Here is a 27,563-nt window from a genome sequence, read left to right as displayed (position 1 = left end):
CTGCAGTACTTTGTCTGCCCTCAACAGGGCAGAGCAAAGTACGCCTGCGCCGGAGCCGTGGCTGAAGATCAGAAGAGGACGTCATGGAAAGAAGATGGGAGGCGCCGCAGCGGACCGGAGACGCCCATCCGACCTGACCAGCAGCGGGACCGCCCCTGGGTGAGTATAATATAACGTCTTTTTCTCCTTTTTCAGGTAACATCGGGGGCTTATCTACAGCATTACAGAATGCTGTAGATAAGCCCCTGATGCCGGTGGGCTTACCTCACCCGCGATTTTCGGGGTGACAGGTGCCCTTTAAGATCCGACAACCCCTTTAAGGATGGGCCGCTACTCATGGGCCACTGCTGTGTACTTGCCCCCCAGGCTAAAATTTGCCAGTCAGCCCCTGATGTTTAGTATAAAGGCATATAAGAAATGGTACAAAAAATACATAAAAGGTTCAAAAATAATTAATCACAATGTCAATAATTAAAATAACTCACATGGAAAAAGGTGGACGCTCGGACTTCTGGCTACTTGAGGTATGGGCTATTGCTTATAATATGATCTTTACTTAATTGGTATACGCATTGGAATATATATGGCTTATGGAGGTATAGGTACTCACTATTGTCTATATTGTTCATTCTATATTTACCTGCACCATTTTTGTACTTTATACACTCATCATGTTTTACTATGTATTGTTGGATATCTTGAGCACATGCTTGGTTTATTTATGTCTGTACCTTTTTCCATATGAGTTATTTTAATCTACCGTGTTCTTAACCATTTCCGGTTACTACCTCTTGAAACTCATCAAGAGAATGCCAAGAGTGTGCAAAGCAGTCATCAAAGCAAAAGGTGGCTACTTTGAAGAACCTAGAATATAAGACATATTTTCAGTTGTTTCACACACTTTTTTGTTAAGTATATAATTCCACATGTGTTAATTCATAGTTTTGATGCATTCAGCGTGAATTTACAATTTTCATAGTCATGAAAATGCAGAAAAATCTTTAAATGAGAAGGTGTGTCCAAACTTTTGGTCTGTACTGTATATATTTTTTTTTAATTGTATTTTTCTAATAACAATATGATATTATTCCTTATCTTGGTTAACATCTAAAGTGTCTTCTTTGGTGTTCATCAATGTTAAAGTAGTGGACAACCTCTTTAACCCCTTAATCCCATATGACGTACTATCCCATCGAGGTGACCTGGGACTTAATTCCCAGTGACGGGATAGTACGTCATATGCAATAGGCCGCACTCACGGGGGAAGCGCGGCCGATCGCGGCCGGGTGTCAGCTGACTATCACAGCTGACATCCGGCACTATGTGCCCGGAGCGGTCACGGACCGCCCCTGGCACATTAACCCCCTGAACACTGTGATCAAACATGATCGCAGCATTCCGGGGGCATAGGGAAGTATCGCACAGGGATGGGGCTCCCTACGGGCTTCCCTGAGACCCTCAGTACAAGGCAATGTGCTCACCTTGTACCGACCGTCCCCTCCCTGCAGGCCCCGGATCCAAAATGGCCACGGGGCTACTTCCGGGTCCTGCAGGGAGGTGGCTTACAAGCGCCTGCTCAGAGCAGGCGCCTGTAAGCCTCCAGCAGTGCATGTCAGATCGCTGTTCTGACACAGTGCTCTGCAAAGGGTCAGATCAGCGATCTGTCAATATAGTGTGATGTCCCCCCTGGGACAATGTGATAATGTAAAAAAATAAAAATATTTAGATGTGTAAAAGAAAAAAAAATAATAATTCCTAAATAAAGATTAAAAAAATATTGTTCCCATGAATACATTTCTTTATCTAAAAAACAAAACAGAACAATAAAAGTACACATATTTAGTATCGCCACCTCCGTAATGACCCGACCTATAAAACTGTCCCACTAGTTAACCCCATTCAGTGAACACCGTAAAAAAAAAAAAAAAAACATGGGAAAAAAATAGCTATATTATTATACCACCAAACAATAAGTGAAATAACACACGATCAAAAAGACGGATATAAATAACCATGGTACCACTGAAAACTTCATCTTGTCCCGCAAAAAACGAGCCGCCATACAGCGTCATGAGCAAAAAAATAAAAAAGTTATAGTCCTCAGTATAAAGAGATGCAAAAATAATTATTTTTTCTATAAAATAGTTTTTATCGTATAAAAGCGCCAAAACATTAAAAAAAAGATATAAATTAGGTATCGCTGTAATCGTACTGACCCGAAGAATAAAACTGCTTTATCAATTTTACCAAACATGGAACGGTATAAACGCCCCCCACAAAAGAATTTCATGAATAGCTGGTTTTTGGTCATTCTGCCTCACAAAAATCGGAATAAAAAGTGATCAAAAAATGTCACGTCAACTTGTCCCGCAAAAAACAGGACCTCACATGACTCTGTGGACCAAAATATGGAAAAATTATAGCTCTCAAAATGTGGAGACGCAAAAACAATTTTTTGCAATAAAAAGCATCTTTCAATGTGTGACGGCTGCCAACCATAAAAATCCGCTAAAAAAACCGCTATAAAAGTAAATCAAACCCCCCCTTCATCACCCCCTTACTTAGGGAAAAATAATGCAATTAAAAAAATGAAATGTATTTATTTCCATTTACCCATTAGGGTTAGGGCTAGGGTTAGGGTTAGAGTTAGGACTAGGGTTAGAGTTAGGACAAGGGTTAGGGCTAGGATTAGGGCTAGAGTTAGGGTTAAGGCTAGGGTTAGGGCTAGGGTTAAGGCTAGGATTAGGGCTAGGGTTAGGGCTAAGGTTAGGGTTAGGGCCAGGGCTAGGGCTAGGGTTAGGGCTAGGGTTAGGGTTGGGGCTAGGGTTGGGGCTAGGGTTAGGGCTACAGTTAGGGTAGGGGCTAAAGTTAGGGCTAGGGCTGGGGCTAAAGTTAGGGTTAGGGTTTGGGCTAAAGTTAGGGTTGGGGTTAAAGTTAGGGTTAGGGCTACAGTTAGGGTTGGGGCTAAAATTAGGGTTGGGGCTAAAGTTAGGTTTAGGGTTGGGGCTAAAGTTAGGGTTAGGGATACAGTTAGGGTTTAGGCTAAAGTTAGGGTTAGGGTTTGGATTACATTTACGATTTGGATTAGGGTTAGGGGTGTGTCAGGGTTAGGGGTGTGGTTAGGGTTATGGTTGGGATTAGGGTTAGGGGTGTTGGAATTAGAAGTGTGGTTAGGGTTGGGATTAGAGTTAGGGGAGTGATGGGGTTAGGGGTGTGGTTGGGGTTAGGGGTCTAGTTGGGATTAGGGTTAGGGGTGTGTTTGGGTTAGGGTTTCAATTATAATTGGGGGTTTCCACTGTTTAGGCACATCAGGGCTCTCCAAATGCGACATGGCGTCCGATCTCAATTCCAGCCAATTCTGCGTTAAAAAAGTAAAACAGTGCTCCTTCCCTTCCAAGCTCTCCTGTGCGCCCAAACAGAGGTTTACCCCAATATATGGGGTATCAGCGTACTCAGGACTAATTGGACAACAACTTTTGGGGTCTCTGCATCAAGGTCTCTGCAAATGCAACGTGATGCCTGCAGACCAATCCATCTAAGTCTGCATTCCAAATCGCGCTCCTTCCCTTTCGAGCTCTGCCATGCGCCCAACCGGTGGTTCCCCCCACATATGGGGTATCAGCGTACTCAGAACAAATTGGACAACAACTTTTGGGGTCCAATTTCTCCTGTTACTCTTGGAAAAATACAAAATTGGGGGCTAAAAATAATTTTTGTGGAAAAAAAATGATTTTTTATTTTCACGGCTCTGCGTTATAAACTGTAGTGAAACACTTGGGGGTTCAAAATTCTCACAACACACCTAGATAAGTTTCTTAGGGGGTCTAGTTTCCAATATGGGGTCACTTGTGGGGGGTTTCTACTGTTTAGGTACATCAGGGGCTCTGCAAATGCAATGTGACGCCTGCAGACCATTCTATCTAAGGCCGGCTTTACACTCAGCGTATGAAAATACGCTCCGTATATTACGGCCGTAATACGCTGAAATGTCCCGAAAATAGTGGTCCGTAGCTCCTCCGTAGGCAGGGTGTGTCAGCGTTTTTTGCGCATGGCATCCTCCGTATGTAATCCGTATGGCATCCGTACTGCGTGGTTTTCTCGCAGGCTTGCAAAACCAACATACCGCTATAGAAATGATCCATGTGTCCCAAAAAGAAAAAAATATATATATATACTGTATATATATATATATATATATATATATATATGTCATTAGACACATATATGTATATATATTAATATTTATTCCAGCGCTATACAGCTTGAAAGCCGGTAATTCAATTACCGGCTTTTTCTTTCTCCTTCCTAAAACCCGACATGATTTGAGACATGGTTTACATACAGTAAACCATGTCTTCTCTCCATTTTTTTTGCAGATTCCACACTACTAATGTCAGTAGAGTGTATCTGCAAAATTTGGCCGTTCTAGCTCTTAAAATAAAGGGTTAAATGGCGGAAAAAATTGGCGTGGGCTCCCGCGCAATTTTCTCCGCCAGAGTAGTAAAGCCAGTGACTGAGGGCAGATATTAATAGCCTGGAGAGGGTCCATGGTTATTGGCCCCCCCCTGGCTAAAAATATCTGCCCCCAGCCACCCCAGAAAAGGCACATCTGGAAGATGCGCCTATTCTGGCACTTGGCCACTCTCTTCCCATTCCCGTGTAGCGGTGGGATATGGGGTAATGAAGGGTTAATGCCACCTTGCTATTGTAAGGTGACATTAAGCCTAATTAATAATGGAGAGGTGTCAATTATGACACATATCCATTATTAATCCAATTGAATGAAAGGGTTAAATAAAACACAAACACATTATTTAAAATTATTTTAATGAAATAAAAACAATGGTTGTTGGAGTATTTTATTCTACGCCCAATCCAATCACTGAAGACCCTCGTTCTGTGAAAGAAAAAACATAATAAACCAACAATATACTTACCCTCCGCAGATCTGTAACGTCCAACGATGTAAATCCTTCTGAAGGGGTTAAAACATTTTGCAGCAAGGAGCTTTGCTAATGCAGGCTGCTCCTCGCTGCAAAACCCCGGGGAATGAGTCTAAATATAGATCAATGAGCTATATTTAGCTTCATTTGCGGTGAGGCGCCCTCTGCTGGATGTTCATAGATCGTGGGAAATTTCCTAGAAAGCTCCCAGGCTTTCTAGGCAAGTTCCCACGATCTATAAACAGCCAGCAGAGGGCGCCTCACCGCAAATGAAGCTAAATATAGCTCATTGATCTATATTTAGACTCATTCCCCGGGGTTTTGCAGCGAGGAGCAGCCTGCATTAGCAAAGCTCCTTGCTGCAAAATGTTTTAACCCCTTCAGAAGGATTTACATCGTTGGACGTTACAGATCTGCGGAGGGTAAGTATATTGTTGGTTTATTATGTTTTTTCTTTCACAGAACGAGGGTCTTCAGTGATTAGATTGGGCGTAGAATAAAATACTCCAACAACCATTGTTTTTATTTCATTAAAATAATTTTAAATAATGTGTTTGTGTTTTATTTAACCCTTTCATTCAATTGGATTAATAATGGATAGGTGTCATAATTGACGCCTCTCCATTATTAATTAGGCTTAATGTCACCTTACAATAGCAAGGTGGCATTAACCCTTCATTACCCCATATCCCACCGCTACACGGGAATGGGAAGAGAGTGGCCAAGTGCCAGAATAGGCGCATCTTCCAGATGTGCCTTTTCTGGGGTGGCTGGGGGCAGATATTTTTAGCCAGGGGGGGGCCAATAACCATGGACCCTCTCCAGGCTATTAATATCTGCCCTCAGTCACTGGCTTTACTACTCTGGCGGAGAAAATTGCGCGGGAGCCCACGCCAATTTTTTCCGCCATTTAACCCTTTATTTTAAGAGCTAGAACGGCCAAATTTTGCAGATACACTCTACTGACATTAGTAGTGTGGAATCTGCAAAAAAAATGGAGAGAAGACATGGTTTACTGTATGTAAACCATGTCTCAAATCATGTCGGCTTTTAGGAAGGAGAAAGAAAAAGCCGGTAATTGAATTACCGGCTTTCAAGCTGTATAGCGCTGGAATAAATATTAATATATATACATATATGTGTCTCACTGACATATATATATATATATATACCTATTCTATGTGTACACATTTATTCTACCTATTGGACTGTAAGCTGTCAGTGTGATTTTACTGTACACCGCACTGAATTACCGGCTTTTCTCTCTAACAGCGCTGCGTATTTCTCGCAAGTCACACTGCTTGTCCGTGTGAAATCCGTATTTTTCACGCTTCCATAGACTTTCATTGGCGTATTTCTTGCGCAGTACGGTGACAAACGCAGCATGCTGCGATTTTGTACGGCCGTAGAAAGCCGTATAATACTGATCAGTAAAATACGGCAGATAGGAGCAGGGGCATAGAGAATAATTGTGCCGTATTTTTTGCGAGTTTTACGGACGTAGTTTCTGCGCTCTTACGTCTGTAAAACTCGCAAGTGTGAAGCCGGCCTAAGTCTGCATTCCAAATGGCGCTCTTTCCCTTCCGAGCTCTGCCATGCGCCCAAATGGCAGAGCTCGCCACATATAGGGTATCAGAGTACTCAGGACAAATTGGTCACCAACTTTTGGGTTCTAATTTCTCCTGTTACCCTTGGGAAAATACAAAACTAAGGGCTAAAAAATAATTTTTGTGGAAAAAAAAAAGAATTTTTATTTTCACGGCTCTGCGTTATGAACTGTAGTGAAACACTTGGGGGTTCAAAGCTCTCACAACACATCTAGATGAGTTCCTTAGGGGGTCTACTTTCCAAAATGGTGTCACTTGTCGGGGGTTTAAATGTTTAGGTACATCAGGGGCTCTCCAAACGCAACATGGCGTCCCATCTCAATTCCAGTCAATCTTGCATTGAAAAGTCAAATGGCGCTCCTTCCCTTCTGAGCTCTGCCATGCGCCCAAACAGTGGTTTACCCCCACATATGGGGTATCGGAGTACTCAGGACAAATTGTGCAACAACTTTTGGTGTCCATTTTCTCCTGTTACCCTTGGTAAAATAAAACAAATTGGAGCTGAAGTAAATTTTTTGTGAAAAAAAGTTAAATGTTCATTTTTTTTTTAAACATTCCAAAATTTCTTGTGAAACACCTGAAGGGTTAATAAACTTCTTAAATGTGGTTTTGAGCACCTTGAGGGGTGCAGTTTTTAGAATGGTGTCAGAATTTGGTCATTTTCTATCATATAGGCCCCTCAAAATGACTTCAAATGTGATGTGGTCCCTAAAAAAAAAATCGTGTTGTAAAAATGAGAAATTGCTGGTCAACTTTTAACCCTTATAACTCCCTAACAAAAAAAATTTGGTTCCAAAATTGTGGTGATATAAAGTAGACATGTGGGAAATGTTACGTATTAAGTATTTTGTTTGACATATCTCTGTGATTTAAGGGCATAAAAATTCAAAGTTGGAAAATTGCAAAATTTTCGCCAAATTTCCATTTTTTTCACAAATAAACGCAGGTAATATCAAAGAAATTTTACTCCATCATGAAGCCCAATATGTCACGAGAAAACAATATCAGAATCACCGGGATCTGTTGAAGCGTTCCAAAGTTATAACCTCATAAAGGGACAGTGGTCAGAATTGTAAAAATTGGCCTGGTCATTAACGTGCAAACCACCCTTGGGACTTAAGGGGTTAAAAATGTCTTCAAAGCATAATAGCAGTGTATAACCTCTTTAAGTCTCTCTGTAACTATGTCCATAAGAAGATTCAGAAGATGTACAAAATTATTAAATAAAGTAAGGTATCGTTTGGTGCAAAATTTCGGAGTGAATGTATGTCAGCTGTGACAGGGAACGTTTACCAATATCCATCATATTCATTATTCTGCTTGCACCATTTGGTTAATTTGTTTGTATTTAGAATCATTTTTACCAATGAGTAAATTGACATATTCTTACAGTAGTATAGATAGCAAATCTTCAGACGCAAGAAGTATTAACGTGAGCGATCCCCAATTAACCAAAAATTGTTGCTTATTAATTATTTAGATGATTTTTTAATTAAACACTTGCATAACGTGTTTTCTATTTTTGCATTTTTCTTATGTGAACTAGTCCTTATATTGTGACAAATTATTATATTATGACAAATTTTAATATTATGACAAATGCATCATCTATTCGATCGATTACTCTCAGAAAATAACATAGTTTTGTATGACCGACTTACAGGTATCTTTATCTTTCATTCACTACTACAAAAATCGATGTGAGTATTTTTCTGCCCAATGATGACAGAAGTATTCCAGGAGTGATACCTTTATTGGCTAACCAGAAAATAATAAGTTTGCAACTTTCAGAGCACAGAGGCTCCTTCTTCAGGCAAGATTACAAATAGATTAGTAAGAAACAAGCACATTTATTTGTAATCTTGCCCGAAGAAGGAGCCACTGTGCTCTGAAAGCTTGCAAACATATTATTTTCTGGTTAGCCAATAAAGGTATCACTCTGAGAATACTTCTGTCATCTTTGGCAGAAAAATATTCACATCGATTTTTCTGGCTAACACGGTATCACAATACAATTTGTTATTGTACATCACTACTACAAAAACAAAGGTGCTTTACCAGTGCCTTACTGACACATGCACTCCCCCCAGTGACTTTGTGTCCCAGTCTCAGACCCTCCTAAGTATCTTCCAGTGGGCTGAGAAATCATCTGGTTTCCAGTTACAGACTGTGCTCCTCCCAAAGCTACATTCCAGGGACTTGCTGAAACTTCCCTGCAAAATCTCCAAAATGGAGACTCTGCCTCCTCCTTACCCCTTAAAATGTTCGTCCCCAAAAGCTAAAGTCTTTCTTGTCTTCTTCTCTATGGTGGTGTGCACGGCGGCTCTATTTATTTTACAGTTAAAATTCTTCAAACCCAGAGGGAAAGATTTCTACTCCTACGAAGTGAACGATTCCAAGGGGAAGACAGTGTCGCTGAGCAAATACAGAGGCAAAGTGAGTAACAGGTCGCAGACCCCCCTGGATATTGTAGAGTTATGTGTACACTTTTAGGCAATGTTACATTTACTTTATTTTAAACTATGTTATTTATTTACTATATAATTTAATCATTTCTGGTTAGAGTTAACCCTTAGCTGGATCTGTATATATGGCCTGTCAGTCCGAGGGCTGTTGGCAAAATGTATAGAATAGTCTACTCCTGCTCTGGCTATGTGCATGAGGTCTGTATACAGATCCGGTCATTACAGTGACTTTTTTGCTCTTTTTTCCTGCAGGCGTCTCTGGTTGTAAACGTGGCGAGCGCCTGTCAGCACACAGATGCAAACTACAGAGGGCTACAGGAATTACAGAGGGAGTTTGGGCCGTCCCATTTTAATGTCCTCGCTTTCCCCTGCAATCAATTTGGGGATTCCGAGCCAAATTCGAACAAAGCGATAGACGCCTTCGCTAAGGGAAACTATGGAGTGACGTTCCCAATATTCGACAAAATAAAGATTCTGGGCTCAGAAGCAGAACCTGCATTCAGGTTCCTTGTTGGTAAGTTTGGGGAATCGGTGGTTTTTCGATTTACTTTTATCCACATAGGACTTTGTTATTCTTTTGCACATGGGGGAGAATAAGGACTCGTAAAAACGGAAATGATGGCACACGGAAGCCCTTCTTATAAACATGCACCCCGTATCAAATCGCGTTCCATTAGGGATGGAATTCCCCATAGGATAATAATCATTTTTATTTCTATAGCGCCAGCATATTCCGCAGCACTTTACATTTTAGGATCAATGTGTTTAGCAGAGAACACCTCTTTAGTATGCCATGTAGTGATATGGAGTCCATAGAAACTTCTCTTGTTCCATATAGCTTCAGGGGCACATGGACGTACAATAAGGCTATGTGCACACGGTTCGGGAGTAGCAGCGCTTAGGACGTAGCGTATGTTTGCTGCGTCCAATGCGCCGCCTTCTATTGAACGCAGGTGACTCCGCATGTGTTCACTGAACCGTGGGGATCCACCGCATTCAATACATTCTATTGGTGAAATGTCATGCTGTAGTCTGGAAAGAAGTGCCGCATATCAGGCTCCATGGGTGATCCACGGGCATCTCTGGACCCATAGTGGTCATGAGATTTCTAGAAATCCCATCCACTATGCTGTAACATTTGGCCGCTGCGGGTTTGATGCTGCATAAATATGCAGCATCAAACCCGCAGCAATTCCGTGGCCGTGGGCACTTACCCTATAGGGTTACAGTGTTCGAGACAAATATTATAGCTCATGTAACATGGTTCAGTGATATGACTGTGAGCATGAGCCCACGGCACAATACTTTAGACAAAAGGCTCCCATACATATTACATTTAAAGGAGTTGTCCGACCTTAGGCTACAAGTCTGAAGTCGCATAGAGTGACTACAGACTTAAGGGGGTTTTCCCATTTCCAAGATCCTATCCCAATATGTAGTAGGTGTAATAATAATATTAGCAAATACCTCCAATTAGAAATGTAGCATAGTTCTTCTGATTAGCTACGTTGCTTACCCCATGTACAGGGCATTACAGTAGCTTAGGTGTCCATGGTTACTACTTATATAGTGAGAGTTAGTTAGTTGTTAGTGGTCATTACCATGGATACTTAAGCTGCTGCAATGCCCTGCACAAGAGATAAGCTATTCAGGTTATTAGGAGAACTATACTGCACTTCTAATTGGAGGAATTTGCTAATAATTCTTATTACAGCTACTACATATTGGGATACGATCTTGGAGCTGGGAATACCCTTTTATATACCAAGTCTGGACAATCCCTTTAAAAGAATGCAGTGCTGGGGTTATTCCATATTTTACTATAATGGATTCAGACTCCAGGTTTACAACATGTGCAGGGCCGGACTGGCCATCGGGCAGTTCTGGCAAATGCCAGAAGGGCCGGTGCCAGTAGTGGGCTGCTGCGCGCCGACTCACCCCCCCACCATATACAACTATGTGGGCTGTGCTGTATACTACTATGTGGGCTGTGCTATATACTACTGTGTGGGCTGTGCTGTATACTACTATTTGGACTGTGCTATATACTACTATGTGGGCTGTGCTATATACTACTATGTGGGCTGTGCTGTACACTACTATGTGGGCTGTGCTAAATACTACTGTGTGGGCTGTGCTGTATTTTACTGTGGGCTGTGCATTATGCTACTGTGTTGGCAGTGCTGTATACTACTGTGTGGGCTGTGCTATATACTACTATGTGGGCTGTGCTATATACTACTATGTGGGCTGTGCTGTAAACTACTATGTGGGCTGTGCTATATACTACTACGTGGGCTGTGCTGTATACTACTACGTGGGCTGTGCTGTATACTGCTACGTGGGCTGTGCTGTATACTGCTACGTGGGCTGTGCTGTATACTGCTATGTGGGCTGTGCTGTATACTGCTACGTGGGCTGTGCTGTATACTGCTACGTGGGCTGTGCTGTTTACTACTGTGTGGGCTGTGCTGTATACTACTACGTGGGCTGTGTTATCTGCTATGTGGGTTGTGCTGTATGCTATGCGGGTTGTGCAATATACTATGCGGGTTGTGCTATATACTATGCAGGTTGTGCTATATACTATGCGGGTTGTGCTATATACTATGCAGGTTGTGCTATATACTATGCGGGTTGTGCTATATACTATGCAGGTTATGCTATATACTATGCGGGTTGTGCTATATACTATGCGGGCTTTGCTATATGCTATGCGGGTTGTGCTATATACTATGCGGGCTTTGCTATATACTATGGGGGGTATATTATATTCTATGGGGGAGGCCTTGTTATATACTATGTGGCTGTGTTATATACTATTGTGGGGGTATATTATATTCTATGGGGGAGGCAGTGTTATATACTATGGGGGCTGCATTATAGTCTATGGGGCTACATTATATATTATGGGGAGGCGGGCAGTATTATATTCTATGGGGGGCTGAATTAGATTTTAGGAGGGATAATTGAATCAAACTCTTTGATGGGGCTGCATTATATTCTGTGGGGATGTGGGCTGTATTATATTCTATTTGGGGCTACATTATATTCTATGGGGGGCTGTATTATATTTAAATTCTTTGAGGGGTGATTTCATCATACTCTATGAGGGGGCTGCATTAAACTATCAGGGGGGCTGCATTATATTCTATGGGGTGGCTGCATTATACTCTGGGTTGGCTGCATTATACTCTGGAGTGGCTGCATTATATTCTGTAGGGTGGTGGCTGCATTATACTATATGTGGGCTGAATTATACTGTATTGAGGACTATTGGGAATACGTTATACTATATGAAGATCTATGGGGTGCATTATACTATGGGAAGCGAATTGTACTACATGGATGACTATGGCGGTGCATTATACTATATGGAGCACTACGAGGAGTGTATTATGCTATATGGAGGACTGAGCAGTGTATTTTAATATATGGAGGACTATAGGGAGTGTACTATACTATATGGAGGACTGTGGTGCACATTATAATATATGGAGGACTATGGGGTGTATTTTACTAAACAAGTAAAATGCTGCATATTCAGATTGCTTTTGCTGGAACAAAAATCATTGTTCTCAGCTGCACATCGCCGGTGTAAACTGTAGATGTGCTGCTGATAACATCATACTGTATGGTGATCTGGTAGTGATCTATTAGTGATCCTTCTGTCCCATCATTATTCCTCAGCTGGTGGAAAGAGGCCGTGAAACAAGCGTTAAACAACTTCAGTATTGTCGATCAAACTCATTTAGCGGTCTGAGATCAGCGCATGTAAATACAACCGAAATGCGTGATGTGCAATATGTTAGCATTTGGGGCCCCATTTTAAACTTTGCCTAGGGCCCCACTTTGCCTAAAACCAGCCCTGCCTACAAGTGTACAAAGATATTATACAGTCACCATGTGACAAGTGGGCTTGTGTAACTTCAAATGCCAGGGCTGAATTTTAGCCCCAGTCCGGCCCTGAACATGTGTATACATATTAGTCCACAAATATAACCTAAACATCATAGGTCACACTCCGTACATGACTGATTTTTCACAGAACAAATAAAGGCACATGAAGTGTATACAAAAGAGTAATAAAGTTTATTTCAAATAAATATCCATAGAATTGTGTTAAAGTATATAATGGATGCCTTAAAAAAACAACCAAAGACACATAGCAGAATGACACACTCATTCACATAAAGGTACAGTACAGACCAAAAGTTTGGACACACCTTCTCATTTAAAGATTTTTCTGTATTTTCATGACTATGAAAATTGTACATTCACACTGAAGGCATCAAAACTATGAATTAACACATGTGGAATTATATACTTAACAAAAAAGTGTGAAACAACTGAAATTATGTCTTATAGTCTAGGTTCTTCAAAGTAGCCACCTTTTGCCTTGATGACTGCTTTGCACACTCTTGGCATTCTCTTGATGAGCTTCAAGAGGTAGTCACCGGGAATGATTTTCACTTCACAGGTGTGCCCTGCCAGGTTTAATAAGTGGGATTTCTTGCCTTATAAATGGTGTTGGGACCATCAGTTGTGTTGTGCAGAAGTCTGGTGGATACACAGCTGATAGTCCTACTGAATAGACTGTTAGAATTTGTATTATGGCAAAAAAAAGCAGCTAAATACAGAAAAACTTTTGGTCTGTACTGTATATCTCTTAAATAAGTGGTGATCATGTGGTAACCACAAAAGAAAACACATCAATCTAGTTTAATATGGGTCAAAATACCATTTGCAAAGATTAGATGGTTCAACCTCTTGACAATCTATTAATAATAGTCACCATCTGTGAGCATAATATAATAAAGTGTCTGTGTGCATAATGCTACTCTATTAACCTAAAATACGGTGCATGGGATCACATCATAATACCTGTGTGGTGTGCCGATACTGCAGAGTCTCACCCCGACGCGCGTTTCGCCTATTCTTCTTCTGGGGGCGTGTGTCATTAAATATTATTGCCTTTATTGGTTCTTTGAAAAATCAGGTTTACAACATGTGTATGCTATTTATTTACAAAAATTAAAATGCTACATTGCAAAAAAAAAAGGCAACTATGTGATAGCTATGTGTTCTCTTTCATGGATTTGTCATAAAAAATGTAGATGGTTCAAAATATTTGGGAAAAGTACACCATTTGGCATATGCCTACCAAAGATAAACCTCAACATTTACTTTTTTTACTATGCTAAAAAGTATTATTGATGTTGAGTACAAAAGTGACACACTTTGTAAGTTTTTGCCTGGTTTTAATAAATACTGTAATTTAAAAAAATGACTTGGGTTCTCTAGTTTTGATAACTAGCGAAGGTTAAGCAGACAGCTAGGGGCTGATATTATCAGGCTGGGAAGGTCCCTGGTTATTGGGCCCTTCAGAGCATAAAAAATACTTGCCCGCAGCCACCCCAGAATAAGCGCATCACATTAGATCTGCCAATTCTGGCGCTTTGTCTTGCTCTTCCACATTTCCCTGGTGTGGTGGCAAATAGGGTAATGGTAGTTGGGGTTGATGACAGCTGTGATTTGTCAAAAAACACAACTGTCATCAACCCCTTGGGTTTGTAATTGAAAGATGTCTATCAGACTCCCCCCATTGCTAATCCGGTAATAAAAAATAAAAACACACACACACAGTAAATAACACTTTATTTGCATAAAGACTCCCACGTACTATCCCTCGTTCACCATTTTATTTTAAAAAAAATTTACAAATTCCATGCACGTCCGATGTAATCCAACCAATCCTAAAGAGACCAGAAAAAGATAGACATAAAAAACAGAAATAAGGGCAATAGACACTCCCTCGTACACAATTTTTTACCCAAAATGTTGCCATGCAGGTCCGCCGTACTCCACTTTGCCCGATTCTGTCTCCAGCATCTGTGAATAGCAGTAAAGTTCCTCGCTCAGAGAGATCCAGTGATGATGATGAGCATTGAAGTCACAACCCCGCACCTGTGAATATCAGGAACTTGACTGCTATTCACATACACCGGAGATAGAATCAGGGAATGTGAACTACATCGGACCTGGGTGGATATATTTTGGGTAATAAATTGGTGAACGAGGGGGGTCTATTTTCTTTATTTCTGTCTTTTTATGTTTTTCAGTTCTCTTTTTCTGGACAACTTCAAATTCGTTGGATTACTTCAGACCTGCATGAAATATTTTTTTTTACTAAATTGGTGAACGAGCGATAGTGTGGAGGAGTCTTTATTCAAATAAAGTGTTTTTCCTGTGTGTGTGTGTGTGTGTGTGTGTGTGTGTGTGTGTGTGTTTTTAACTTGATTACTGGGTTAGTAATTGGGGTGTCTGATAGACAACCTCTCCATTACTAACCCCAGGGCTTGAAGCCAGATGTGATTTGTGACAAATCACAGCTGTCATCAAACCCAACTACCTTTACCCCAATTGGAACCATCCAGGGCAATCGGGAAGAGCCGGGCAGAGCGCCAGAATTGGCACATCTGATGTGATGCTTCACTTCTGGGGTGGCTGGGATAGATGGGCCCAATAACCTTGGACCTTCCTAGACTGATAATATAAGCCCGCAGATGTCTGCTTTACCTTGGCTGGTTATGAAAAATATGAGGGATCCCACGTCATTTTTTCATTTATTTGGTTAATCCATGTACAGTAAACAACACAAGCAACGCACTAATTATATGTCTCACGGCTATCTATCTACCCCATATCTATCTATATCTTTGCACATCTAATAACATACCAAAAACACAAGGAAAAACGCAAGTGAGCTTAGGTGAGGGATTTATGTGGAATTTCAGCTGCGTGAAAGCCTGAACAAACACTGATCATGAGAGCGTACCCTAAAAGTGTAGTAATACTTTTAACAATATTGTTCTCAACAGCGATCTGGGAGTCAGAGATGCATTCAGGCGTCTTCCCCATGCTGTTGCCATTCCATTTGAGCACTGTTTCCATCCACTTCAGCTATTTTCTTGTCCCCCCCAGCCCTCCTGTTAAGGCCCTTTGGAAAAATACTTGAGTTTCCCATTGACTTTCGTTATACTTGGTACTCGAGTTGAGCCCCTCTGAGCGTCTGACCTGCTCGATTCGAGTACCAAGCACTCGAGCATTTCAGTGCCCGATCATCACTAATAATTATTATAATTAAACTTCTTGGTACATCTTTCTGGCCTCTTTTTTTCTGCTTGCTCTTTGGTTCTGGTTGACCACCTATGTGTGACAACTGAGGTTGGACATAAGGAATCAGAACAACTCCTATTAATGACCGTGCTGGAGTTTGCATTGTGGGGGGAAGCACCCATAACCAAATGGAATTCCCTTACCACGCTAACCCCCATTTATGTGGCCATCAGGATCTAATCCTTAGTTTCTCCTCATAGTCAATGTCAGCCAATTGCACTTGTAATTTGTTTTTTTTTTTAAAGGACTTGCAGTTAACTTGGGGGTCCCACTGCTGAGACCTCCCTGATCCAGAATATAGAGCTGTAGATAGATGAGGGCAATAGTCATTGCCCGAATGTCTGACAGTCTCAGACATTGAATGGTATATGACATGGTATACATGCACAGAGATGGGTAAGAATTTGCTTTTTGGAAATTAAGACTCGTATTGCCAAAAATACCCATTAGGTGTCCCACCACCCCCTTTGCGGAGAACAGTGACTCCCCAATTTCACTAATTTCCGCTGTTGCGTGCTCTACTGAGTTTCCGTTTCAATCTATGGGAGTAAGACTTCATTCAGATGTGCTTTTTTCATGAAGGAATTGTATCCCGAGCGTTCACACAAAATTTTTTTAGGCATGTATGTTTTTAATCTGAGCTAAGGATCAAACTCTTCAATGCAAGTGTTTGGGTCCAGTGAAACACTCGGACAAGACACTGATGGCTTCCTAGTTGCACCCTATTGCCGTACGTTTTTCATTGACCGTTTGCAGTCTTCAATTTTCAGAATCGATCATCGCAAAGCAGTAGGATACCCAGACTCCACTGTGGGTATTTTATCCATCACTAACTATTGTTAGAAGTTGTGTATAAATCTAATAAAAGCATAATAGTTATCCCAAATAGATCACCAAACTTGTGTAATTATGTGATGTATCACTGCATAAAATGGAAAGATAATTGGTGTGGAATCTGCAAAGGCAGCAATACCTAGCAGAAATATTTAGGTTTCGGGATGGGGGGGGGGGAGGGGCAGAAGTATTGTTACAATAGATTCACATGAAACAAAAAATAACTCAATTCTATAAATAATAGATTATATTTATTTCAATTTAGATTCAACTAAGAAGGAGCCAAGGTGGAACTTTTGGAAATATTTGGTCAACCCTCAAGGTCAAGTTATGAAAACCTGGAGACCGGAGGATCCTGTGGAAAATATAAGAGATGATGTGGCTTCTATGATCAGAGAAATTATTAAGAAGAAAAAGGAAGATCTTTGAAGCTACCTCAGGCCGGACTTATTATAGCAAGAATCCTCAATGGGGCTTAATTTTAGATATTTGTTTTTCTTTTTTTTTTTCTTTCTTTGGTTTTCATATTTTGCATCCCTTAGAAAAAAGACAATTTATATTTTTTAAATCCTGTCCAAAAATACATCCCATGCTAATTTTTTTTTTTTTTTTTAAGAAATGGGATATGCCACTTTTGGGGTGTGGGACTTGATACTGCACTATGATGACCTTTAACACCACTTATATGGACTTTGCCTGTGCAGAAATATTAAATATTGGTTGCGAGAGAAAATTATGATGAGATTATGTTGACATGAGGTTTTTTTGTACATTTTTATGTGAAAATATATCTGGAGGGCTTAAAGGGGACTTTTTCTGAATTTTTTTTTTATTTAAACTGAGAACCTCTTCCAATTGCCTGTGCTCTATTGATTCTGTAACAGGTTTTCTTTTTCTTCTATGCCATTTCATTCAAAACTTATGCCCTCCAGTAATAAAGATTAAAATTTTCAATCAGCTAAGCGTGTGATATAGAACCTCCCTGTGGGTGTGGCCGTGTTTTCATTGGCCAGCATCAGAGGAGAAAAAGCCGACGCCTACAGAGAAGATCAGTGGTATACACCTGGTTGGTTAAAGGGAAAATGTGCATCTTTATTACTGGAGAGCATAACTTTGGAATGGAGGGGCACAGAAGAAAAAGAAAAATTGTTCCAGAATCATTATAGTAACGGCAGATGAAGGAGGTCCCGGGGTTGCCTACGATCCAAAAATTTGAAAAGTCCACAAAAATAGGGCACTTTTTTGACCTGTCAATAAAAAAAAAATATGGCGTCAGTGATTTTTTTTTTAAACTGAAGAAACAGGTTATTTTGTCTGTAATTATCATCATTTTACAGCTTACAATGAATGCAGCTGATGTCTTTATATCGGAATTATGAGGTGCAGACAAGAATCATTTATAATTGCAATGATATATTATGGTTTTCCATTGTGTCCCTAAAAATATTGTCTGCCTGCCCATGATTTTTTGATAAGCTGTCCAGAAAAAAAACAAAAAAGTCAAGTTGGCAAACCTGGGAGGTATCTGGGTTAAATTAAAAGAAATCCAGGAAAATTTCCACTTTAAAAGGGTTATTTATGAACAATAATAAAAAGGCGAGATGATAAAATGCCATAAAACAAACAAAGTATTACTTATCTGTTAAATTCCCCACCGTTCCAGCACCTGCCCTCTAATTACTCCTGCCAGTCTTTGCCAATCGTGATGTTGCGTTTACAAATGGACTGCTGCAGCCAATCACCTGCCTTAGCAGGGTGATTGGCTGCAGTGGTCACTTGTTTATCCATTAGTTTCTAAAACCATGCAGCAAGCTCAGATATGTGTGCAGGGAGCTCCCCACTACCACATCTATCTACAAGGCCTCATGTACAGATATGATGTCTATGCACACGGTCCTCACACAGCATTAATGCAAGTAAATGTTTTTATCATCCGTCCCTCTGAAAAAAAAAGTAACATTCACTATTCTGATCCACTTTTTAAATTGGATCAACCTCAATAAGGTCAACAAGTGGTACAAAAAGGATCCCAAACGGGTATGAGTAACGGGTATGAGTATGGCGCTAATTTAAATGGATCCATTGGGATGACTGCGTAGGAAAATGTATTACCTTTTCTTGTAATGGTGATGTATAAAATAGTGGTTATACAGAACAGCATGCCCCCTAGTTTGCATAATGAATACTAGCACATGCTGAATGAAAAAAAAAAAAAACACTTCTGCAGGCCGGTACCTGCAGCATAATCGCGTCTTTACTGTGCAGGTACCGGCCTGCAGAAGTGTTTTTTTTTTTTTCATTCAGCATGTGCTAGTATTCATTATGCAAACTAGGGGGCAGGTCAGTGAGGGATCAGTGACCTATCAGCAGTCTGCATTATGAATACCTAATCAGAGCACCGCATACATGAACCCCGCCTTAGGACACGAGCATATCATTAACACAAAACTGAAAATAAAGATTAAAGAATGACCACAAGATGGATTTCATCAACCAAGGAATCATTTTATTCAGTATAACGGCGCCGACCTGATACTGTGTGTAGGTTACTATGCATGATCTTGCTGACAGGTTCCCTTTAAGGACATAATTCATTATGAAAGGTCATCCACCTAAGGCCGGGTTCATGTAAGCATGAAAAAAATTATCACTATGGTGCTCTGTGTGTCTTTTTTTTAACATCCATTGACCTCTGTGTGATAAAGTCACTGGTAAGGTACTGGAGGGGAGATATGTGTCACTACACTTAATGGCGTCACTGATGTGAAACCCAGAGTATTTTCCTCCAGCACATTAAGTGTTGTGAGGATTCAGCTAAGTTGCATAAATGGGCTGGCTTTTATGTGGACATTCATAGAGTGGGTGGGAGGATGTCCACCTTATCGCCAACCTGCAGAGTCGACACCTCCGTGTGCTGACAGGACATGTGTGATGTTTCAGTCATGTGATTAGTCACATGGGGGAGGAGTCACATGGTGTGGGGCTTAAATAGCTGGGCTCCAGGGGCAGTCTTTGTTCAGCAGGACTTGAAGGGAGGACCTCCAGTGGTTTGTGTCCTGAGGAGAAAAGACTGAACCTGTGTTGCTGCAGCGCGGGCAGCTACCCCCAAACATATGGACTCTGTTACAGCATTTTGTTTTCTTTGTTGTTTTCCTGTTTTTGCCTTAAGGACTGGTTTTACTTTCTCCTTCTTGTTGGTTTATGCCACCATATAATAAACCAACCGAAGATTTAAAGAGACAGTGTTCCTGTTTTCTACCTCCGTGTACCAGCAGGTGAGTTGAACTAAAAATATCTGTTTAATGCATCACCGATTAAAAAAAAATAATAAAAGGCCAAACACAGTTTCCTAAATAATCACTGGAATGGATGCTATATGTCAGGGGTCTATATTGCATTGTTTTTCTTTATGCCCATTGAGTTTTATAGTGTATCCATGTGAACAAGCCTATTCATTGCCATTGGTTTGTGTGCTGTTCATGTATGGCACATTTGGTGTATGTGTAAGGTGGCGAGGTAGCCATGGGCGAAGTACTCATCTCTTACGCCTCGGCACGTTACATGAAGGTGGGGGTCTTGGTTGGGTTGTGGACTTGTGGTGTGAAGGCACTATGCCCGCACAGTCTGCATATAAGTGATGTTGCTGGTTGGCCAGGACCAGATGTTTGATAATACAAGGAGGGAGACCACCAGTTCAAAATAAACTTTTTACTGAACATTAACTTGGGGAGGGTTATATACAGTAGATAGCAGGTACACAACTTTATGAACGTTTCTTTTATAATGCGTAAATAGTGATGGGTGAACCCGGGGATGTCGATTCTAGCAGGATAGGCCAAACATTTTAAAAACTTTGGTTCGGGTAACAGAACGGTACCTGAACTCAAACCCAAACCCAGGTCCCATTCAATGATTGGGGGGCCCGAACATCCGGTGTTTCCCACGCTGTCATGTGTGTAACAGCACGAGAAACACCGTCTCTGATCGGTGGCAAGTTTGTTACCCTCAGTCAGAGCGTTGTGGGTCCCACGTTGTCACACATATGACAGAGTGTGAGCCAGCAGCTGTGACCGGCGGTAAAAAGGTTATCGCAGCGAGAACAGGAGGTGGATGATGAGAGTATTCATCAGCTGGCGCCTGTGCAATAAATACAATTTAAAAATGGCGTGGGGTCACCTTTTATTTTTGCTAACAAGACCAGACAAAACCGACAGCTGTGGGCTGCAGCCCTCAGCTGTCAGTTATATCTTGGCTGGTTATCAAATTAGAGGGGTTCCCACGTGTTTTTTTTTTAAATTATTTTTAACCTTCACCGTACCCTTTATTCTACACATCCGTTGACAATGACATGTGCTGATGTGGTAGTGTACGTAGTAGCTGATATTCACACCACAGCTAACTAACAATACACTGCCTAATCACCACACATACAATTTACGCTCTTTATTCTGCGTTTCCCGGGCTGTCTGCGGGCTGAACTTCCACAGGCACAACACACATGAAGCGCAAACTAAAGGCGTCATTTCTAAGACTATTCTTAAAATATGAAATCCAATAGTAACATTTTTTATAGGATTCATAATAGGATTTATAGTGTATTTTGGAGTTTGTCCCCTTGACTATAGGCAGGCTATTATGTGGCTTCTGGACTTGCACAAATATTAGTTCCACTCTTCTTTATTGGTTCAGTAGTTTATAATTACCAATAATAACAAAGATAATAATCCATAAGGAAAACCCTATGTGGTCTGATTCTGCAGTCATACTCGCCTTTATCATAGATGGAAGGAGTGCGACTGCAGGATCAGACAATGCACGTGCCAACAAGAAGCTCCATAGGTCTGCCCTCTCTCCCCAGTCCCACAAGCCCGCTGTCTCGGGGTAATCCTTGACACTGATCTCTCTTTTAAACCACATATCCAAACCCTTTCCACTTCCTGCCGCCTCCAACTCAAAAATATTTCATGGATCCGCTCATTCCTAAACCAAGAATCTGCAAAGACCCTAGTCCATGCCCTCATCATCTCCCGCCTTGACTACTGTAACCTCCTGCTCTGTGGCCTCCCCTCTAACACTCTTGCGCCCCTCCAATCTATTCTAAACTCTGCTGCCCTACTAATCCACCTGTCCCCCCGCTATACCTGTCCCCCCGCTATTCCCCGGCCTCTCCCCACTGTCAATCCCTGCACTGGCTCCCCATCACCCAGAGACTCCAGTACAAAACCCTAACCATGACATACAAAGCCATCCACAACCTGTCTCCTCCATACATCTGCGACCTCGTCTCCCGGTACTCTCCTGCACGCAACCTCCGATCCTCACAAGATCTCCTTCTCTACTCCCCTCTTATCTCCTCTTCCCACAATCGCATACAAGATTTCTCTCGTGCATCCCCCCTACTCTGGAATTCTCTACCACAACATATCAGACTCTCGCCTACCATCGAAAGCTTCAAAAAGAACCTGAAGACCCACCTCTTCCGACAAGCCTACAACCTGCAGCTACCACCGATCGACCAAACCGCTGCATGACCATCTCTACCCTCACCTACTGTATCCTCACCCATCCCTTGTAGATTGTGAGCCCTCGCGGGCAGGGTCCTCTCTCCTCCTGTACCAGTTGTGACTTGTATTGTTCAAGATTATTGTACTTGTTATTATGTATACCCCTCCTCACATGTAAAGCGCCATGGAATAAATGGCGCTATAATAATAAATAATAATAATAGGTCTGCCTTGGACCTGTAGACACAAAGCTAGGCTATTTTTAACCAGGACTGTTTGTAAGGTTGGACATACCCTATTAGAAAAAGGATCCACCACTTAAAGGGCTTTTCTAGTGTTGGAATACCCCTCTTCCCCGATGGTAGTTTTGCTTTAAAAAAACAGACTATGCTTTACTCACTCTCCCCAGGTTCAGCACTGAGTGCCTGCTGCTGCTCTAGTGCCTCTTATCTGCAGAACAGACATCACACTGAAAATAACAGACACTGGGACACTCAGCCCCGGGCCTGGGGAGGATGAGTAATGCATTTTTTTTTAACAAACTGCAGCAGAAGGACCAGAAAACCCCTTTAAAAAAATGCTGGAGCCTCTTTGTGTTACCTATTGAGGGAGAACCAGAGCCGATAGTCCTGATATATAAAACATTAGCGTAGTATCAAAAATGAGCATCTTGTGTGCGCAAAGAATTAATCATGTTTTATTATACCATAGGGGAGAACATGTATCTTTGCGATTTTAAATTTTATTTTTGCGCAAATTGTGACATTTTCTTACTGTAAATGCCTACCCGAAGATCATCAACGTTTTACCCCATTTATTATAGCATTTTAGTGCCTGTGACAAAAATTAAAAATGATGAGAAAACGAAGCAGGGTTTCTGCTCTTAAGCAGTACGACATATTCAAGAATACATTTCTACAGAAAAGATGCAAAAAAAGTAGCAGATTCTAGATACAGTATGTCATAGCTGTCTTAAATAAACGTATGAACAAACATACCTATTTTTCACCTGCATAAAAGGTTGAAATTTGAGCAAAATGTAACATTAAAGGGATTGTTCCCTACTCAGACAACCCCTACTGAATCCCCATGCCCCCCCCCCCCCCAAGTAAAATAATAACACTGATACTCACCTCTCAGGCTGGTGCCATTCTAGCAATGTCAGCACTCGCTCACCTGGGGCTCACATGACATTGTTATGTCACGCAATCCCTGTGGCCAATCAGCGCTGGCTTCACGCTCCTCTCCTACAGACATAATTGACATCTGGAGGAAGTGAGAGCTGCAGCCACTCGCTTATTTCCTCCAGATGTCTGATTTGTCCGAAGGAGAGGAGAGTGAAGCCAGCGCTGATTGGCCACAGGGATTGCATGACATAATGTCACGTGATCCCTGGGAGAGACAATGCAGACACAGCTGAAGCGGCGCCGACACCGGAGGTGAGTAGAGATCTTATTATTTTACTAGGGGCAAACATACAGATTAAGAAGTGGACAACCCCTTTAACTTGTGACATTTTCCACATTGCCATTGGAGACTACTGTGCTTAAAAAGTTGCATAAACATAATTTGTGCCAAATTTATCGCAAAGTTGTGACATTTCATGAATGCGTAGGGGCAGAGCAGAGCTGAGAGCACTAAAGATTTGGTGCAATATTAGGACACATTTGATAATTGTCGGCCCTAATGTCCTCTAGGCGAGCAGGCATGCAGAAAGGGGGCAGATGCAAGTTAGCCGATGTATGTAGCATCAGACCAGCTAACATTACACTGCCTTCCACCCACACGCAATGTATACGCCCAACGCACTGAGCAATGGAAGCAACGTATTTTCCCTGTTGCTGGTGGCAGGGCATTAGCGGCTGCAGAATACTATGACAAGCAGCCAGCTAAAAATACACTGCCTACCCGAAACAGTTATAGTGATTGGACCCACTGATATTGAGTCCATCATTGACATTTTAATAATAGTCTCCAGGGATGAGAAAAGAGTATTCATGTAGTTACAAAATATTCCACAAGATGGCGAACTTGGCCTTTCAAAGGCGATTCTCAGACACCACAGTGTGGAGGGCATCTAGCAGCTGTGTTATCAGATCACAACAGCCAGCTAGCAATGCACTGCCTCACTGGCCGCCTCATCCGCCTAACTGCACAAAGCACTGGAGGCGTCTGGGTATGATCCCATCCAAACAGACGCATCAAGGGAGGACGGGTCATATGTGCTGATGGCTGATTGATCCTAGAGCGCCACGATGAATGAGGCCTTGGCAGCAAATGAACTGATGATCTGCAAACCTAAAATGTAATATTGTGCCCAGAGACTATGGATGCCATGCTACATTAGCCCCAGCCACAGCACAGCTTGTACAGATTAAGCAACACATTCAATAAAAGGAACACTGTCACTTTAAAAAAAAAAGGTCTGACATGGCATAGCGATATGTCATTAGTCCTTATAGGTGAGGTTTCGGCTAAGCCCCTTATCTGTCTTTTCTGGGAACGCCAAAGTCAGTTGCATGATGGCTAGATCGCCTATTTTACAGCCAATATATAGATATCATTTACATCTAAAAGTTCAAGAAGTTTGTACACCCATCACATTACCCATCCTGCACTGATACTTCAGAGCTGCATTCACAGTTCAGTTAGACTGAGTTCACTTCTCATTGCAGATTTCAGCAGATTTACTTGTTGAAGGACATTATTTTTTGCAGTATATTGATGAACAATGCAACAAAAAAAGCCATATTATAGTCAACGGGGTCTGTGTAGTGCGGCTGCTGCTCATCATATGGCGGGTTCCCCAGAAATGGTAATTTTGTTATTCTACTGAAAATAAAATGTGAACAGAGCCTTAGGCAAACTCGTATGTCCAACAGTATATCAGATTGATGTAAGGATGCGATCAACCGAAAGGTTTGGTTTTTATTATTGTGTCACTTTAGGGTCTGTTTCCCCTGTAACTGGGGCTGCAATGGTCGCCCGAGTTACAGTGAAGAAAAAGGGAAAAAAAACTATATGTAACTCATAACATGTATGTATATATGCGTAAAATAAAGTAAAAAAAAAAAAAGAAAATATATAATTATTTCTTATAAAACACATTTTGATACACACATATAACAGAAAAAATAATAATAATAACCTGGAGTAAAAGATTCCACCATTACTTGGTGTGAAATGGGAACAGTAAAAAAAAATATTATTAGTATTATTATTATTATATATTTTTATAGTGCCATTTATTCCATGTGAATACGGGGCAAATATAATAATAATAATAATTTTATTTATATAGCGCCAACATATTCCGCAGCGCTTTACAAATTATAGAGGGGACTTGTACAGACAATAGACATTACAGCGTAACAGAAATCACAGTTCAATATAGACAAGTACATTAAACATGAATATATAAAATATAAAGAAAAACACTAAACGATGGACGCCCCCGTGCAATGATGGGGCACTGTGTGACGCCCCCTTATCTTACCCCCTCTGCACTTACCTGGTTTCTTTTCTTGCCCCTTCTGAAGCTTTTCCCAAGAGTCTTCATGATACTTTCCTAAGAAAACACAAAACAACCTGAATGTATCTCATCCCAAAGCTGCAGACCCCCTTATAACAAGGCTGCAGGACCCTTACCCACATCACCTGCTCGTCCGTCCTTATTCTGGGGGAGGACAGTCTCTCCAGCTTCCACTCCATCCCCCCACACGTGCTGCTCCTGCTTCTCCTCGGTGTCTGCAGCCTGTGCCGCTCCCCTGGGGACCATTCTGCTATAAAGGCAGAGCCCGGGCGGCGGATGGAGCGGGAATCACCTGTGCTGCTCTCTGATTGGCGGAACAGTTTGGAGCCTGGAGAGGAAACGTGACGTCACGGGAGGGAATCCCTCTAGTCTGAACGTTCCAGGAGGAGGCGCGAACCGCAACTTCATTCATCTGATTGGTGGAGCTGCATGACGTCACTGCACGGGATTCCCTACTGTCAGCGCTGCCGCCGGCGCTGCTCTGTGTCACGGCCGCGGCTGCCAGAGCGCCAGTCTGCGGCTGATAACCGACCGGCGGTGAAAGCAGCGGGCTCCGGTGCCATAGTTACCCAAACATGCCGGGGGCAGGGATGGAGACGACTGCTGATTCCATGTAGTGCTGTGCCCGGTGCTGTATCTGTGTACTCGAGCTATTACTATCATTATATTATTGTGCATATTATTATTATATGATAGAATCATTTATATCTGACTCTCACGGTAATGTTATTATATGTCTAGCAAACACATCGAAGACAAGCAATAGGTTTTACATTATTATTTATTAGCATCATTATTATTACTATCATTATTATTAACCCCGTTAAGTCCTGGACAATGTTCATTTTTGCCTTTTCCCCTTTTTCCTACGCTTCTTCCACGCCCCATGACGTTTCCACCTTTCCCTGCACACGTGACGTCTCCTTTGCGCCGGACGAGTCGTAGTTCTGACTGACGTCGATCACGTGACCATAAATCGCGCCAAAATACGGGATAAGAAAACGTGGGAAGCCATTTATACGTTGTATTTTCGGTTTCGTCTTTACGTTGCACGTTGAAAAAAAAACATGGTATTAACCCTTTCAGGATTAGACCAATTATTGTTTGTTTGTTCTTTTGCTTTCGTTTTTTCATTCCCGCCTTTTATAACTCTTTTTCTTTTTCTGTCCATGGATCGTTGTTAGGGCAAGCTGTATATCTTACGGCGCTTTTACACTGGATCTCGGCACTTTTTCATTGGTCCTGTTGGCGCTTACCTCCAACTCCCCCCCTGCAAAATGGTATTCGAATGTATGCTGTGACGACTATAATGGTGCCGGCAAAGCGAACGTGCGCTCTGCCGTTTATCATTGTCGAGTGTATATGTCTACTGGAGGCGGACACCCAGACACAGTCTACTACATCCGAGTGTCCATCCGAAAATGGTGCACTTTAGACCACATGTTCACTCTGTCAGCACCATTATTGTCTATGCCCCATCGACGCATACGCCAAAATCC

At 41.7% G+C, this 27,563-nt stretch overlaps 2 protein-coding genes across 2 annotated transcripts in view; one reads left to right on the top strand and one right to left on the bottom strand.

Annotated features, from left to right (window-relative positions):
• The window catches only part of CDC20B (cell division cycle 20B), a 77,528-nt gene extending 51,262 nt beyond the window's left edge, over window positions 1-26,266 (bottom strand). Inside the window, exons 1-2 of the mRNA XM_069748386.1 lie at window positions 26,181-26,266; window positions 26,044-26,100 (exon numbers count right to left, since the gene is read on the bottom strand). Coding sequence (XP_069604487.1) covers window positions 26,044-26,100; window positions 26,181-26,243 — 120 coding nt within the window. The 5' untranslated portion in view covers window positions 26,244-26,266. The remainder of the gene's footprint in view (window positions 1-26,043; window positions 26,101-26,180) is intronic.
• Window positions 8,726-17,838, top strand: GPX8 (glutathione peroxidase 8 (putative)). Its single transcript, XM_069748360.1, has 3 exons — window positions 8,726-8,986; window positions 9,268-9,529; window positions 17,294-17,838. The coding sequence occupies exons 1-3, from the start codon at window positions 8,780-8,782 to the stop codon at window positions 17,455-17,457; spliced, it is 633 nt and encodes a 210-aa protein (XP_069604461.1). The 5' UTR covers window positions 8,726-8,779; the 3' UTR covers window positions 17,458-17,838.
• Window positions 26,267-27,563: the final 1,297 nt, after the last annotated feature.

The sequence above is a fragment of the Ranitomeya imitator genome, chromosome 1 (assembly GCF_032444005.1).
Source record: "Ranitomeya imitator isolate aRanImi1 chromosome 1, aRanImi1.pri, whole genome shotgun sequence".
NCBI lineage: Eukaryota > Metazoa > Chordata > Amphibia > Anura > Dendrobatidae > Ranitomeya > Ranitomeya imitator.
The sequence above is the reverse complement of the archived record's forward strand: the minus strand, read 5'-3'. Positions and strand labels throughout refer to the sequence as shown.

What these genes read in the sequence shown, in the direction of transcription:
- GPX8 (XM_069748360.1), top strand. Translation starts at nt 8,780, where the DNA reads ATGGAGACTCTGCCTCCTCCTTACCCCTTAAAATGTTCGTCCCCAAAA. An exon ending in TGAGCAAATACAGAGGCAAA is followed by an intron (nt 8,987 to 9,267) that starts GTGAGTAACAGG and finishes TTTTTCCTGCAG; the next exon opens with GCGTCTCTGGTTGTAAACGT. An exon ending in TGCATTCAGGTTCCTTGTTG is followed by an intron (nt 9,530 to 17,293) that starts GTAAGTTTGGGG and finishes ATTTCAATTTAG; the next exon opens with ATTCAACTAAGAAGGAGCCA.